General features: G+C 50.8%; 1 protein-coding gene across 12 annotated transcripts in view; it reads right to left on the minus strand.

Annotated features, from left to right (window-relative positions):
• PTPRF (protein tyrosine phosphatase receptor type F) overlaps positions 1 to 14,790 on the minus strand; it is a 396,065-nt gene that overhangs the window by 64,114 nt on the left and 317,161 nt on the right. For 8 of the 12 annotated variants that reach the window (XM_087731153.1, XM_087731159.1, XM_087731157.1 and 5 more), the window contains 5 exons: positions 12,214 to 12,483; positions 8,816 to 9,397; positions 8,116 to 8,249; positions 6,927 to 7,071; positions 1,267 to 1,572 (listed from right to left, as the gene is read on the minus strand). In XM_087731153.1, the coding sequence (XP_087587279.1) occupies positions 1,267 to 1,572; positions 6,927 to 7,071; positions 8,116 to 8,249; positions 8,816 to 9,397; positions 12,214 to 12,483 (1,437 nt within the window). The remainder of the gene's footprint in view (positions 1 to 1,266; positions 1,573 to 6,926; positions 7,072 to 8,115; positions 8,250 to 8,815; positions 9,398 to 12,213; positions 12,484 to 14,790) is intronic. The other 4 variants (XM_087731164.1, XM_087731163.1, XM_087731161.1 and 1 more) reach the window with 1 other exon arrangement.

Raw genomic sequence — 14,790 nt, forward strand, 5'->3', positions numbered from 1 at the left:
ATCCTACCCCATTATGGGAAGTATATGCTGCATCCGAGACCCAAACAGGGAAAGTTCAATTTGTTTTCAGATCACAGTTTAGCATTTCTCATTCCTTCATCATGGGTATCTACTGAGCATCAGCATGTTGGAGTGATAGGAAATCACTCCTGACAGCTAAGCTGGAATGTCCAACCACGGTGCCCAAAAACTAACTGCGAGAGCTTGTTGCGACATTTCTGGGGTAGCAGCTTCCCCTGGGCTACAACTCTGCTGAATGAGAACTGAAGCAAACAATACAGGCAGCAGGACACACACAGATGTGTTTGCCAGCCCAGGGATGCAGTTAATGAGCATTCCCACACACCACTTCCAGAGCCATGGAGACATGGGGGACAGTGGCAGCCCATTTAGGGAAACCGTACGTCTGGTTTCAATGTGCTATGCTGACTGGGCAATGCAGGGACCATCCTTTCTTTGCCTGCACGCTGCATCTCTTTCTTCTCCCATTAAATCTGCAGTTTCTGGGGTCAGCATGAAGCCATGGAAGCTCCTACTGTCACTGTGAGCTCTGGCACTTTCAAAGGAAATGGCTTAAGTCCTGATGACATAACTGACAGCCCTGCTAATACAAAGCAATTTCTTTTTAAAGCTGTCGTATCCAGTAAAGTGTTCTGTACATGCGATATTCCGACTCTTGAGCAGAAGAGCAGATTTATATAAGCTGTGGCTTGCCTGGAAGCCAGGGCAGGAAGCAGCTTTCTTGCGATATCTACAAGTTTCAAATGGATTTCTTTTCCCCTCTTTAGTTTGTTGCATTTCAGGTCAACAAGTAAACTTTAAGTCCTGATCTCACAATGTGAGAAAAGCCTTTGGCTGGGAGACCTCACGTTACCTTCAGTAAAATGGAAACCACCACCACCAAACACTAGAAAGCCAAAATGGCAAAGCAGTGTAATGCCTCCTCATGTGTGCAGGAAGCACTGCTAGAACGCACAGGACCCTTGTGGGACCACGCCAGGAAATCTGACCCACAGCCTGGAGCCAACCATCATATCAGAGCAAGGGCCAACAGAGCAATTCCCCTACCCCACTCCAGGACAACCGTGGAGACCCACTCCCTGGCGCAGCTGACCAAAGCGCTGCTCCTGACAGCCTCCGGTCCTGCTTGAAAAGTACTCCCAGGCTAACATCCCCACTCCTTTCCCCCCCTTTTCCAGCAACTCAGCTAGGAGTGTCCTGGTTGCCCCAAGGCGGTAGCTGAAGGAGCTGTTCAGTAACACCTACCATCCTCATCAGTGCGCACGTGCACAGGGATGCTCTCCGGTCCTGGCCCCACATCGGTGTGAGCCCTTACCCACACCTTGTACTCGGTCCATTTCTCCAGGTCCTTGATCTCCCAGCTGGAGTGCTCCCGTCCAATGCCATCCACCACATGCTTGGTGTTGTCATCTCCTTCTACTGCCTGGTACGCAATGGAGTACTGGGTGATGACCCCATTGCGGCTCTGGGCGGGCGGTGGCACCCAACTTACCCGGATGGTAGTGGAGCTGGTGCTTACACACTCGACTTCTTGGGGTGGGGCGGAGGGGGCTGGGGATAAATAAATGAAGTGGGGAGATGAAGGGAAATGAGTGGAAGGACAAACCAAAATGCACAGGGAACTTTTACCCAGCCAACTGAGCACTGAACATATACACGGAAATTCAGCCAGTAGCGTCCTGGACAACTGCCTGCCTTCCTCGCAGATCATCAAAGATGGCACTAGGGGCAATTTGTATTTGAAAGCCTGATGAACAGCATGGAGACAGAAGTGCTGTTCTGCATCAGAGAACACCTCTTCCCAAAGTGGTTCTGGACGCTTACTTTACCAAACTCAACAAATGGCATTAAAGGAAGGGGCGGTGGGGGGAGAGGGAGAGAGAGACTGGTAGGGAGAAGAAAGATGCTTTCAGTGAAGATCTGAAGCAGATGGAAACCAGAAGAGGTAGGAAGCTACGGAAGGCAAGAGTGGCAGAAGGGGAAGCTCACACACCAGATTGCATGAAGGCTTGCAAAAACCCGCTCCTAGACAAGTGGAGGAAACAACAGAGGGCAGGGAAAGCAGGTGACTGAGGTTGGCTGGAGTGTGTCCAGGCAGGGTTTGAAATCACGACCATCAGCTGTGAGCAGCACCCTGACCCAGGTGGGAGCCAGGCACCACGTGGAAACAGGAGATAACATGATTGTGCTGCTTTGCATGCTTGCCTAGTATCTGGGACTGGCTTCTTCATGCCTGCCAAACTGGTTACCTGCCTCTAGCTCTCTGGCCTATGGAGCTGTACAGGGGAAGGTAGGCAGGTCTTGTCCCCTCCTAGGCCAAAAACCACCTGCAGTTTGCATTAACTTCTAAGCCCCAGCAATGTTAACTGGCCACAGGGGGAGGAATGGGATCGGGCTTCTCACTGGGGTGAGGATCAGTTCTCTCCACACAGCATTGCTGGGGAAGAGCAGTGAAACAAATCTGGGGGGGGGAAGAGAGGGATCAGGAGAGACAACTGAGGGCTGTGGCAATCCTGCAACAGGACAGCAGTTCTGCAAGGCAGGAGAAGGGAACAAACCAGACAAGTGCCCTGGAGATGCCCTGCTTTGCCCAGGACCCTGGCAGCATGGGAGCCCTCTCACAGCAGCAGCAGCAGCCTCCTCTCATTTGGCCTCACTGCCAAGGGATGCTGCAGACGTATCCTTAGACCTCTATTAACACAACAGCACAGCCTCCCTGCAGAGGTGTTTGTGCTGCCCAGGCCATGCCTTGCTGCTGGCAGGGCACACACAAAGGGAAGGGGAGCTGCACTCAGGTGTTTCTCATGAAGGTGGAAGCCTGGAGGAGGGAGGGAGCCCGCCTGGTCAGGGAAGGCACAAGGGAGTGGGTGCTTGCACAGAAGGCAAGAGCCCTAAGCAGAGAGGGCAGGGCACCACCACCAAAAATGCGCACGCCGTTGCTCTAAGGCTAGGAAGCTGTCTCGCCAAGCAGTAATGGAGTATGAGGTATCTTGCTTTGCCAAGGCAGGTGAAAGGCTGCTTCCATTCTTCACCACAACCATAAACCTAGAAATGCCTGAAAAAAGACTAGTGCCCTTCCCCATGCTGCAGCCCTTGAAGCCATCAGTGCACCAGAGCCAGCCTTCCAGGGGCACGGGGACAAGCCTGCCTGCTCATCGCCTGTGCAAAGGCAAACACAACCTACCTTACTCCAGATGGCAGCAGGGACCTCAGATAATTAAAGCACCCAACAATTGTGCCTTGGCTTTGCTAGGCATAGGATGGCAGCGGGAAAAGTTTGGGGAAAGCTGAGGACAGCAGGACCTCCCAATGCCACTGGAGACCTCTGCTTGCTGAGAACAAGGCCCACTTGCTTGCAGAGGCAGTTGCAGGCTACACTTAACTCTTAGTGCCCACTTCTGTGCTTGGAGAGCAGGGCCCGTCCCTGATGCTTGGGTTGGGGTGCCTGGAGAGAGGAAAGATGGAGGGAGAGCGGGCAGCGATGGAGCTGGATGAGATGATGCCTGAGCAGAGTCAGGCTGCTGCTATGGGAGCTACACTGGAGGAAAGAGAAGTCAAAGCAATGCATAGAAGTAAACAGTTGCCTATGTGAGGGAGGCAGAGCGGGAACGGCCCTGCCATCTGGTACACCGGAAGGGAGTAGGGGTAGAAAATGAATCCTCACACTCTTTTGGATAATCGGCAGAGAAGTGGCAGGGAAGAGAGTAGGAAGATATAGCACCAAAGCAACCAAAGCAGAGTGAATTCAGGGAGGGTATAAGGTAGACACAGCACCTGGTGGCACCCCTCAGAGGGGACAGGTGAGACATAAGGAGCTTGGCAAGCCTTTCCTTTGCCACTGTCTGTAGAAAGGCCCTTCACAGAAGAGACTTGCTCTGGCTGTGGGCCTCCACAGCATCCCTTGGGATGCAGCAGTGAGCTCCTTCTCCAAAGGCAGCTTTGGCTGGCAGTGCGGGCAGGTCAAACGTTGGCTGTTGACTGGGTAAGAGTCACACACATGATGTGCAAGGTAAAAACTCAGATTAACACTTAAAAGAAAGCAAAATAAAACTTGGTAACATGAGCAGGATCAACTTAAAATGCACAAGGAGCGAAAGCGTCCCTCCTGGGGCCAGCAAAGAGCAGACTGGGTGGCCAGCATGCACCCACACACGCAGATGTACCCACACGCACACTGTGCAAACCTCTGCTGCCTCCAGGCTACTCACACTGGCTTCCCCCACCGGCCCACAGCAGCCCTGTGCACCCATCCAGCCCACCTACTCCTTAAGCTAGGGAAAAGGCAGCCTCAAGACCCACCTTCATATAACAAGTGAGACCAGTATTTTAATGCTGAGGCCTGATGGGCACAGAGCTGACGCTCCTCTCCTGCATCACACTGCTTGCCCGAGGCACTGCAGACTCCTGGAAAACTCCCCCGTGCTCCTCAGGCCCTCAAAGAAGCATTGCTTGTACTTTTTGCAGGGTGCCCAGCCACAAAGCAAGCAGCTTAGCAGGAAAGACAGCCCAGAAGGCAGCTGTCTTCTCAGGAGATGGGATCTGAGCTGTGTGGCTGGAAGGGTGCAAAGGGGTACTGAATCCCTCTGGCCTTCCCAGACAAGCATCCCTACCACTCCTGAGCAGGGATGCCACAAGAAAAGCCCAGCAGCAGCAATACAGACGTCCTTCTCCAGCCCATTAGTGACTCATTAGCGATGATGTGCCTCCTACCTTACCCTTGACTGGTTTGTCAGGGCCAGGAATAGAGCCTGAAGACAGGCTCTTTGGAAAGCAGGAGTCTGACTGCTCCTGCAGTTTGCGTCCCATCTGAACGTGTCAATCGCCAAGATCTAACAGCCTTTCTCAGGGCAACCAGATGGAAGAGTGCAGGAAGGAGACCAATCTGAAGCTGGGAGCAACAGTCTTTCTAGATTAGTAAGTTCTAAGACGACAGGGGACTGATCCAACCATCTAATGTGAGATGTTGTTAAGAGCAGACCAAAGAATTTCTGCCTGGAAATTGTGCATTGTGCACACAACTTCTGCCGAGCTAAAGCAGAGCTTTCTGAAAGACCCACTTGACTTTGAGACCCCCAATACCCAAGAATCCACTCTGCCCTGGGACTGTTCAGCCAGTGGTTTGTCACCCTCACTGAGTAGCCCAGTAGTAACTGTCAAGGACTTTTCTCATAGAATAGAGTGCCATCAGAAATCTTCTCAAGTAGGGGCCTGTAAACCAAGACCCAGTCACTTCTTGGATAAATCGAAGAACTCTTAGTTCCCTCAATGTAAGGAGGGTTTCACTGGTCAAACCAAGATATTCCTGTGGCTTTTGGCCAAATCTCTTCCAACCTGCCCACATCTCTCTTACTAAACAGATGCCAGAACCAGTCAGCTACTGCTCCACGGGCCAGTGAAGCGACAACCTTAAAAACAGACCGGTATGAGATCCCCTGTGAGCAGACAGCAAGTGGAGTAGGTCATGGGAAGATATCTGCCTTGAAAAGTCCATGAAGCAAAGGTTTCTCTTACTTGGGCTGTTGTGAGACTCTGAAGGACTCATTTATGCATGGAGCTGTCTCTGATTAAGTGTGTTCAAGGATAAGAGCATCCACTGATGGAATTAATTTAAGTGGCAGGAGAGTTGCTTCAACCTTTGCCTATCAATACAAAAGCTATCTGAAATAGGTATATAAATCCCCACACAGAATTTGTTCTCAATGTTCAAATATTTATAACTGTATGATCTGGACCTCTCTCAATTTTCATACCTGTCTGTCGTGCAGCACTAAGACACCATTAGCTCACTTAAGGAGGTGGAGGAATCCCTGCGACTGATATGTTAATGAAGCTGAGTTTTCCTCGAAGAGAAGGTCATTCCAATAGTGAGCAGAGCTGCTCTTCCCCGCCTGAGCTCCCTTTCTAATGGCCATCTCAGGCTCTCGGCTGCTGTGCATGCTGGCACCCTCCCTGCAGGGAAGGCTGGCTGCCTTTGCCAACTGCTCACCCCACATAGTTAGTAAATCCCAGACAGACGGTGCTAACGGAAATGTCTTTTTCCCCCTTTTAATGCTCTTTGCATAATGGCAAGCCCAAAAATAGTTAGTGAAAACGAGCTTATCGCAGGGCCCTTTGATAGCCCTAATCTGCTTATGCGCAGCACTTTGAGCTGCCAATCAGAGCAATGCGAACTCCTGCTCTGTGATTACATGGGGCAGAGCGAGGATGAAAGTGATATTGCCTGGGTCACCTCATTATCTAGCCTCTCTATTAACTTGGCTGCAGCTTGTTCTGGTTTCCCCTAGCGCTGCAGCCCCAGAAGCAGGAACCTCACTTGCTCATGCAACCCAAGCAAACAGCCACTTTCCCAAACTGACCTCTCCAGCTGCCTGACAGCCACAGGCACATCTGGCTCAAAGGATGCCTCACCTTGCAATCAAGTGTATGGATCAGTTAAGGACCCCTGCAGAAGCAAGGGAGCTGGAATGGGGAGTGAAGGGGTGAAAATCCAATGGTTTGGACACAGTCACATTTAGAGCCAAACACCCATATGCTGCCTGTCCAGACAGCTTGTCTGCCTGGGAGTGAATTCATAGAGATGCACAAACCCACTCAAATCAATCTCTCCAAAGCAATTTCCCAGCCTGTTTCACTCCTCCATCAGTTTTTATGAATCCACCCTTAGGGAAAGACAGCATGATCAAAGGGACATGAAGAAAGAACTTACCACTTGGGTGCACCCCCTCTGCCAAAGAGCCCTGAGCCAAAACCCCAGCTGACTTTCCCCATTACACCCTTTAGCAAACTGCATGCCAGCACCCCTGCAGACCCAAAAGGGCAGAGGCATCGAGCTACTCCGTGCTCAGGTGATGGAAACTGGACTGCTTTTGCTTTGTCTTCAGTAGTGCAGAGTGTCAGAAACTTACTGGATTGGGCAGTTCTGGCTTCAATCGTCGGGGTGTAGACTCCTACCCCCAGCTCTGAGCGGGCACCCAGACGGAACTTATACAGTGTGTCTGGTTTGAGACCTTCCACAGCATATGAGGATGTTGGGTCAAACTCCACTTTTTGCTGGCAAATAAAAGGAAATACAGATTATTTGGTGTAGCTGGAGGATACAGAAAAGCTGGCACTCAGCTCCCAGTGCCAAGGGAACAGGCAGCCCCATCACCCATTCTGGCCCCACAGAAAGTCACAGCCATGCTGCCAAACCTGTTGCAGTCCTGCAGGACTCCGAGGCATGGAGCTTTCTGGGTGAAATACAAGGACTTTGCAGGGAAGCAGACCTCTCGGACAGCCAGGCTGCACTGCCTGGTGCCCAGACTGCACTCACTGCCTGACAGCTTTGTGGGAATGCTGGGTCTAGCTATACAGTTCAGATGAGAGGCACAGGACACATGAGTTTGTCTCCTCCCAACAGACAGTGTCTGCCTGTGAAACAGAGTAAAGCCCTTGTCTTGGAGTAGTTGGCATCTCTAATGCAACTAAACAGTGCTGGTAAAGGACTTGTTTTGCTGCCACTTCAACTGGAGAGCACTTATTTCTGGCAGCTCTCATGCCACTATAAATACAGGAGGAGGAGAGGTCCATGGGACACTGTGATGCTGCCACGGCACAGTTCTCACTGTGCTGTCCGGCAGCCAGCACTACTTTTGATATACTTAGAGCTGGACTTCTTTTAGGGATCTGACAGTAAACGTGGAAGGGCTCTCTCTAGGCCACCCTCCATCTGCTCCTTAAGTATAACCAGTCCTGGAGCTGCAGACACATTTTGAAGGCCATTTCAGACCCGCCTGGAAGCCCTACTGGCCTGCACAACTGTTTAAAGGCACCAGCAGTAAGGATGCCTCAGGGATGGTGTCGTGGTATTCTGGAGCCTTTCCAGTCCCAAACCAGTCACTAGCTACTTTGCTGGGCATCAACAAGCACTGCTGAGGTCACTTACACAGAAGCCAGACAGAGATTGCCATATTCCTCTCACACGCCCATGAGACAGAAGAAACATGGAGAAGAAACAGTCCTGTTGCCACCCCAACTCAAGCAGATACCCTTCCCAAGCTGCTGAATTGTGATGTCTGGCCCCAAGTGCTGCTGACACAGAGGCAGGATCCTCACCTGGGTGCCATCCTCCCCTTCCCAGTACAGCAGCTCGTATTTGGTAATGCGTTCCTGAGAGGCGGGCAGCCACGTCAACAGGATGCGGGTATCAGACTCTGCTTCTGCCTGGAAGTCAGCTGGCTGGGCGGGAACTGGGGACCAAACACATGGTTAGTGCCAGGAAGCAGATGCAGAGAAAGGAGTTGCACGGCTTTAGCGAATCTGCATTTCACCTTGCGAGGATCCTCTTTCATTCCTTCTGGACCCTCCCCTCCTCCCTCTCCCTCGTTCTGTGCTCTTGGAACAACCCAGGCAACAAGCAAACACCTCTGGGAGCTAGGCAAGTGACTATAGCAATTGCACTCACTTCCAGCCCCCGACTGCACCCTAGCTCCTTCCTTCCACATGTGTACTCAGACCCCAGAAGGGCCTGGCACAGTTCCATAGGTGCCAATGTCCACGTCCACATTTGTGTCACATTTTTAGCCACTGTATCCCAGACAAAACTGTGGGCTGTGTTACTTGTACAGAGATTGATACCAACTCCCTAGGACAAGCTGACAGCTTAAATCTGATGGCTGTGGGCAGGGATACCACTCTGACATGCAACCATTTGACCACCAAGTGCAGTTGCGATGCCTGGTGCAGATCAGACATGCAGCTGAGCTGCATACTACTGGGGTGGACACAGAGCTGCGACACCTCACTCCATACGTACCCCCTTGCTGCGTTTTGACCTGGATGATGTCCGATGGGGGCCCGTCACCCACCGAAGTAAAGGCCAGGACGCGGATGCTGTACGTGGTCCCTGTGATGAGGCTCCCCACGGTGGTGAGGTGGCTGTCGTCAGTGTTGTGTTTCTGCCACATGCTCAAAGGCAGATGCGGGTCGGTGGTATAATAAACGCGGTACCCTCGGATCTGTCCGTTTGGCTCCTCCGGCTGTTCCCACTGGACCAGCATGGTGCTGGCACTCAGCATCCGTGCCTGGACTTTGAGGGGTGGACTTGAAGGAGCTTGCTCTCCTGTCCGGGCCTCGACCAGCTCACTCGGGGGACCCCTGCCAATGTTATTGACTGCGATGACCCGGAACTCATACTCCGAGAAGGGGCTGAGCCCACCTATGCTATAGCGGGTTGTTGCCACACCATCCACCTCCTGGAACTGACCCTCCAAGGATTTGGGCTTGTACTGGATGACATAATATGAAATGGGGTCGGAGTTGCCCGAATCCCAGGTGAGGGTCACGCTGGTAGCTGTCGTTTCAGTCGCTAATGGCTCTGTTGGAGGTTTTGGCAGTGCTGCAATTGGAAGGCAGAGAGGTGTGATTTAAATAATTCAGTCAGCTCAAACCCTGCAATGTGCATGGGGATAAAAATGGAGCTGCCACCTCCCATTAACATTCTTCTTTAAAAGGCAGAAATCATTTCATACTCTAGAACATGCATTTTTATATTACCATATATTGCTTGAAGTGGTTCTTAATGGAAGGATAAACAGAGCAATCATGTTATTAGACGTGCTTGACGCACTTACCAGCAGCAGGCTAAATAAAGGTAATTCAACAGGGATGCAGGAATGTTTCTGTCATGGGGGTTCAGCTGGCAGTGGGAAGGTGCTTGCTGGGCTGGGCTGGCCCCAGAAGCCAAGTGTACAGCTGATTTACAAAGGGATACAGTAAAGCAATCAGAGCACCACAGGTAATCTGGAGCTATGCTCCTGCTTCCACAGAGACAGCATCTTAGGCCATAGGGAGTTCATGGACAGTGCTGTTAGATGGGTTGATGGGGGAATGCCTTGTAAGTATCATAGTACATGCAGGAGGGATACAGCCAGAGAAATTACCAACTTTCACATCCACTATTTCACTGGATGGTGTGTCAAACTGCAACCAGACAATAAACTGTTACACAAGAACTCTGTGACACTGACATCTCTGAAGTGTTAATGAGAATGCAACTACTGCAAGCAAACATTTCCAGATTTGCCATTTTACCAAACGAACAAAGAAAGAGAATGAGTGCCTGTGAGAGAGATTTGCAGAGTACACAAATACTTTAAGACAATGACTGAATTAAAGTCTATAGTAAGTTTAAACCTCCTACGAACAACTTTAGTTAAAGTCATTAGTGACTTGTAATGCAGCTGTCCTTGATGAGGAACTAGGAAAAACGCTCAGCCCAAATTAAGATCCTCAAATACTTCACTCTTTGGCAAAGCCATCAGGCTTCCAGTTTCCACATGGTTCAGCTGAGGAGAGCAGGCTCTTTAGCACAGGAGTATGCCTGCTCTGAGCACTAACAATGATGCCTTTTCCAGTGCTATTGCAACATGAATACTGAGAAAATTGGTGAGGCCTGAACTGGCATGGGAGAGAAGGGCGTGCAACCCACAACCAGACACCACACCACTACCCATGGAGGACTCAGGAAGGGCAAACACATTCCACCCAATATTACGGCCTGAAGCAAGACATTTCCTAGAGCATCCAAAAAATTGGCAGCCTGCCTCAGGCTTTCAAGGACAGATGACACTCATCTGCCCTTTTTTTTGCAGAGCTGCAAGCTTGACTTTTGCCAGCTCTTGGGTGTGCAGCCTGCATGTGAGCAAGGGGCAGGTCTGGTACCTTCGATGCGCTTACTGCAATCAGCTCTGCATCATCCTGCTTCTCCTGTCTGCCCTGCAAACGGTCTACTTTCCAGCAAGCACAGGAGAAGTAACACTGGGTGAAGGAGTTAGGGACAGAGGCAGCAAGATATCCAGAGTGAAGGTGCAGAAAAGAGAAACAGAGAAACAAGGAGGAAGGCAAAGGGCTAAAGGAGCTGAGCAGACTGCTCCCTGGCCTAAGGGCCTCTGCAGCCCTGGGGCGGCAGTGGGCATCAGTCAGCCAAAGAGGGAGCGAGGCAGCTGTCCCAGGTACGAAGAGGTAAATGCTGGGAACCATCAGTGCAGTAGTGCAGCTCCCACCTCCTCCCTCCACGTCCAAACCATCTCCGCATCATGCCGCTTTCTTCTGTACACTCTTGGGTATGTACTATAACCAAGGCAACCCCTGTGCTCTGTAAAAAAACGGGGGCTGGAAAAGGTACTGACTAGCAGGTGCTGTGAGTAAAGGGAGCAGTGTGCGGCTAAGGTTAAAAGCATCCTCTGACTAGCACCAGTGAAAAGAGAATTTGCTGTTAATCTCCAGGTCAGAGAGGGCTAACACTCAATTCTGTGATTTGTTCACGCAGGGACTTGGTCCTAAAAGTGGCCATAGTGCAGGAGGGGGCCTGCAAGAACAGAGAGACTCAAAAGATGACTTATCTGTATAAATCTGAGCTACAAATCAACTGCAAGGAGAGGACGAAAGGGATAGTGTGGCCCCAGATGGGAAAGGCAGGACACGTACTTCAGCCTCCCATTAGGGAGCTGTCTGGGTGGGCTGCCCTGTACCCAGTGGTCAGCAACCAGCAATAATGTCCTCTTTGGGGCAAAGCTACCTGTGAAACAGCAACAGGAAGCATGCCTTAAGGACAGCAACAGAAGAAATAGAAAGGAAAAGAGGCAGAGCAGTAAGGAAAAAAAGAAAATTGACAGGAATATGCAACCATTTTAAAATGAACACATGTAGCTCCTCCCTGCAGGGGGGGAGGATGCTCATTCTGGTGAGGCCCACAGACACTTCACATTGCTGGGATTAACCTTCTTGTCCTGGCCTTACTGCAAGAGGACACCTCTGTGCAAACAGCTCTCTGACTGCATACATCTACAGAACCCTGCCCCAGGACAGCCCGCGGCCTGCCGCTGTGCTGTGCTGATCCTGCTGATGCACGGAACAAGCCAGAAATTGCTGGGATGAGCATAGTCTCAATGAGGTTCCCTCATGGCATAACAGGGACCCAGTCTGACACAAGCCTGTGTCCCATCATGCCACATGTAGGGAGAGAAGAAATGACCTCCAAAGCAAATACTATACTATGAGCAGAAAAAAACAAAGTTGTGGGTTTGGGAACCTCCCTTGCAAGGTAGAAAAGTCACGGCAGACTGCAGTCAGTTGGCTGCACCCAAAAACACTTTGGCAAAGGGCTACACCATTGAAACCCAAGTAGGAGCACCATGAGGAATAATTCCTTACCTTTGACAGTGATCTGGGCTGTGGCTTCGATCATACCGAGGGAGGAGATGGCCACGCAGGTGTAGTTGGCAGACTGCATGATGTTGTTCAGCTCCAGGACGTTCCTGCCGACGGGCATCTCATCCTCTTTGGTCAGTTCCTCCACACCAGCCATCCACTTCACGTAGGGCATCGGAGCACCTACTGCCACGCACGTGAGGTTCACGCTCCCTCCAGGCATCACCTCGTGGTTGCTCGGAGGGATAGAGAATCGAGGAGCAACACGCCGCACTGCAACAAGGAGGAGACAGCTAGTAGGGTCACAGAACCAGCAGAGAGCACTCCGTTGCATTGCGGGGGTACGTGACAGGGGATTCAACATTTTTGCCTGTCTATCCCTCGGGACAGATAAAATGAAGTGCAAAAGCTGTTCACTGCTTTGCCAAATTGCACACACTTTGCTCTCCTTCCTTAGCCACTGGCATCTTATTAGAAGAACTCATTAAGGGATGGCTCAATCCATTCCTCCCAAACATAGCCTTTTGAAATCATATTACTAACATGAAACATTCCTCCATTTAAATTACATCCCTCTAATTAGAGAGCATGCACAAATGCCAGTCACATACTCTCTCTGTGCAGGGCCCACTGAAGCTCTGCAAAATGGAATTACCTGCTCAATTTATTAGCTCTAAAGTAAAGCAACTTGTCCCCTAAACCTCGCAGGGTTTGGGCAGGAGCAGCAGAAGGGTTTCTTTCTGAATTAGCACATGTGTGCTGCTAAATAAAATATAATTCCTTTCAAAATGTAACTCAGGTTCTACCTTGGCTCAGAAAAAATAGTCACTAGAGCTGCATGACATTGTCAGGGCCTGAACAGATCACCTTGCTGGGCAGGAGAGAACTAATCCTGACAGATGTGAGATCATATCCATTTTGACAGAAGAGAGCTGGGCTGGCAGAACCCTCCCCACCTTTGTGGCAGCACTTTGGGAGATGTATTCCTCCTTATTTCATTGCACAGCTTCTCTTCATATCAATCCCTTGCTGGGTATTTCATTCAAGACTTATTTGTAAGCAACTCTCAGCTACAATAAAGCTCTAAAGCTGCCTGCCATATGCATTCCCGTCAGGAAAATGACACTGAGAAATGAGGCCCCTTCTTCAGGGTTAGTGTTATGGGCCTATTTAAGCAAGGGTAGAGAAACAACTGTGCTCGGTAAATCTTTGTCTCCTCTGGGCAAGCTCATTTTAGACTGTAGTTAAAAAGGGAAACTGCTCGAACGTGTCTCGCCCAGCAGCCCTGCTCTCCTCTAGCCTCCTGCAAAAGAAAGGCAGCCCCAGAGCACCGGCCGGGTTCACGACTGACCGGCTCCCGAGGAGCCTCTCCCTGCCAATTACACTCCTCCATCAGTGCACAGGGCTGGCGGAGCAGTGAACAGCCGCAGCGCTGGGGGAAGGTGGAAATCAGGCAACAGCCTGAGCGGTGCCAGCTCACAACACGCCACAGGCATGACCGGCCCCACGGGCGCTGGGGGTCTGGGGGGACATGGCTCTGCTGGCCTGGCTCCTGCCACCATGGTGTCTCCGCAGACAGTAAAGCTGCTGGCAGCCCCGCGAGCCGCAGAGGTGTCAGCTCTGCTTGCCAAGCTGACTCTCCCCAAATCAAATTTCACTAGCGCTCTCTTTGATGATTCATCCCCAAACCAACAGGCTTGCAGAAATAGACTGAACACAGAAGCCCCCACGCTAGCATGTACAACAGAGCTAAGACTTCGTGATAAATTAGACAATACTGTCAACATCGTGTGTGTACTACACATCGCCTCGGTGACAAAACAGGGCTCATTAGCTCCTCACCAGCCAGGGGAAGGATAACTTGCTTTGCCTTTTTTTTTTTTTTTTGAATGTCTAAATCCAAAGTCTTGCTGCTTGTTTCTTTTAATCAATTATTAAGTCTCAAATCAATAGCTACATGAGCGATCGCCAGTGAGGCATTACCTGACTGACGGGGCAGTGCTCCCCAAACGAGACAGAACTGAAAGTGTACTCAAGTGCTACGCAGTCATGAGAATACGGAGTTAACCTGATGGACATGGCAATGGTTTAACATGATGGCGTGTATTTCCAACCAAAGCATCCCAGCACCATTCATTAAGAGTCAGGTTTGTTTTCCAATGAACATGGCGTCGAATTATTTCAGGTAGAAGCTGTTCAAATTCTGTCCCCATCCAAGGACCAAACCCACCCACCCACACTGTATTAAAATAAAAAAGAGCAAACTTTGAGGATAAAGCCATAGGTGTGCACAGAGCACTCACACACATGCACCGAGCAAACAGGCTGGCAGGCACTGGAGACCAGTACAGAGTCAGAGAGAAAGCGGTGTGAGGGCAGGACAGGGAAAGGGAAGGTGCACAGGAACTCACATACAGGGACATGGGAAGATGAGACTGAAAACAAGAGGCCATGCAGGACAGTCAGAGCCCAGCATGCACAAACAGATTTTGACTCCCAGCCCTGTGAGACCAGAGGCAGCACAGCCCGCTGCAGACTCCCCTGCACCCCACACTGTGCTCCCCTGTCAAGCACTGCTTT

Source organism: Nipponia nippon, unplaced genomic scaffold (assembly GCF_047370975.1).
Source record: "Nipponia nippon isolate SJK-2023a ecotype South Korea unplaced genomic scaffold, ASM4737097v1 scaffold_5, whole genome shotgun sequence".
NCBI lineage: Eukaryota > Metazoa > Chordata > Aves > Pelecaniformes > Threskiornithidae > Nipponia > Nipponia nippon.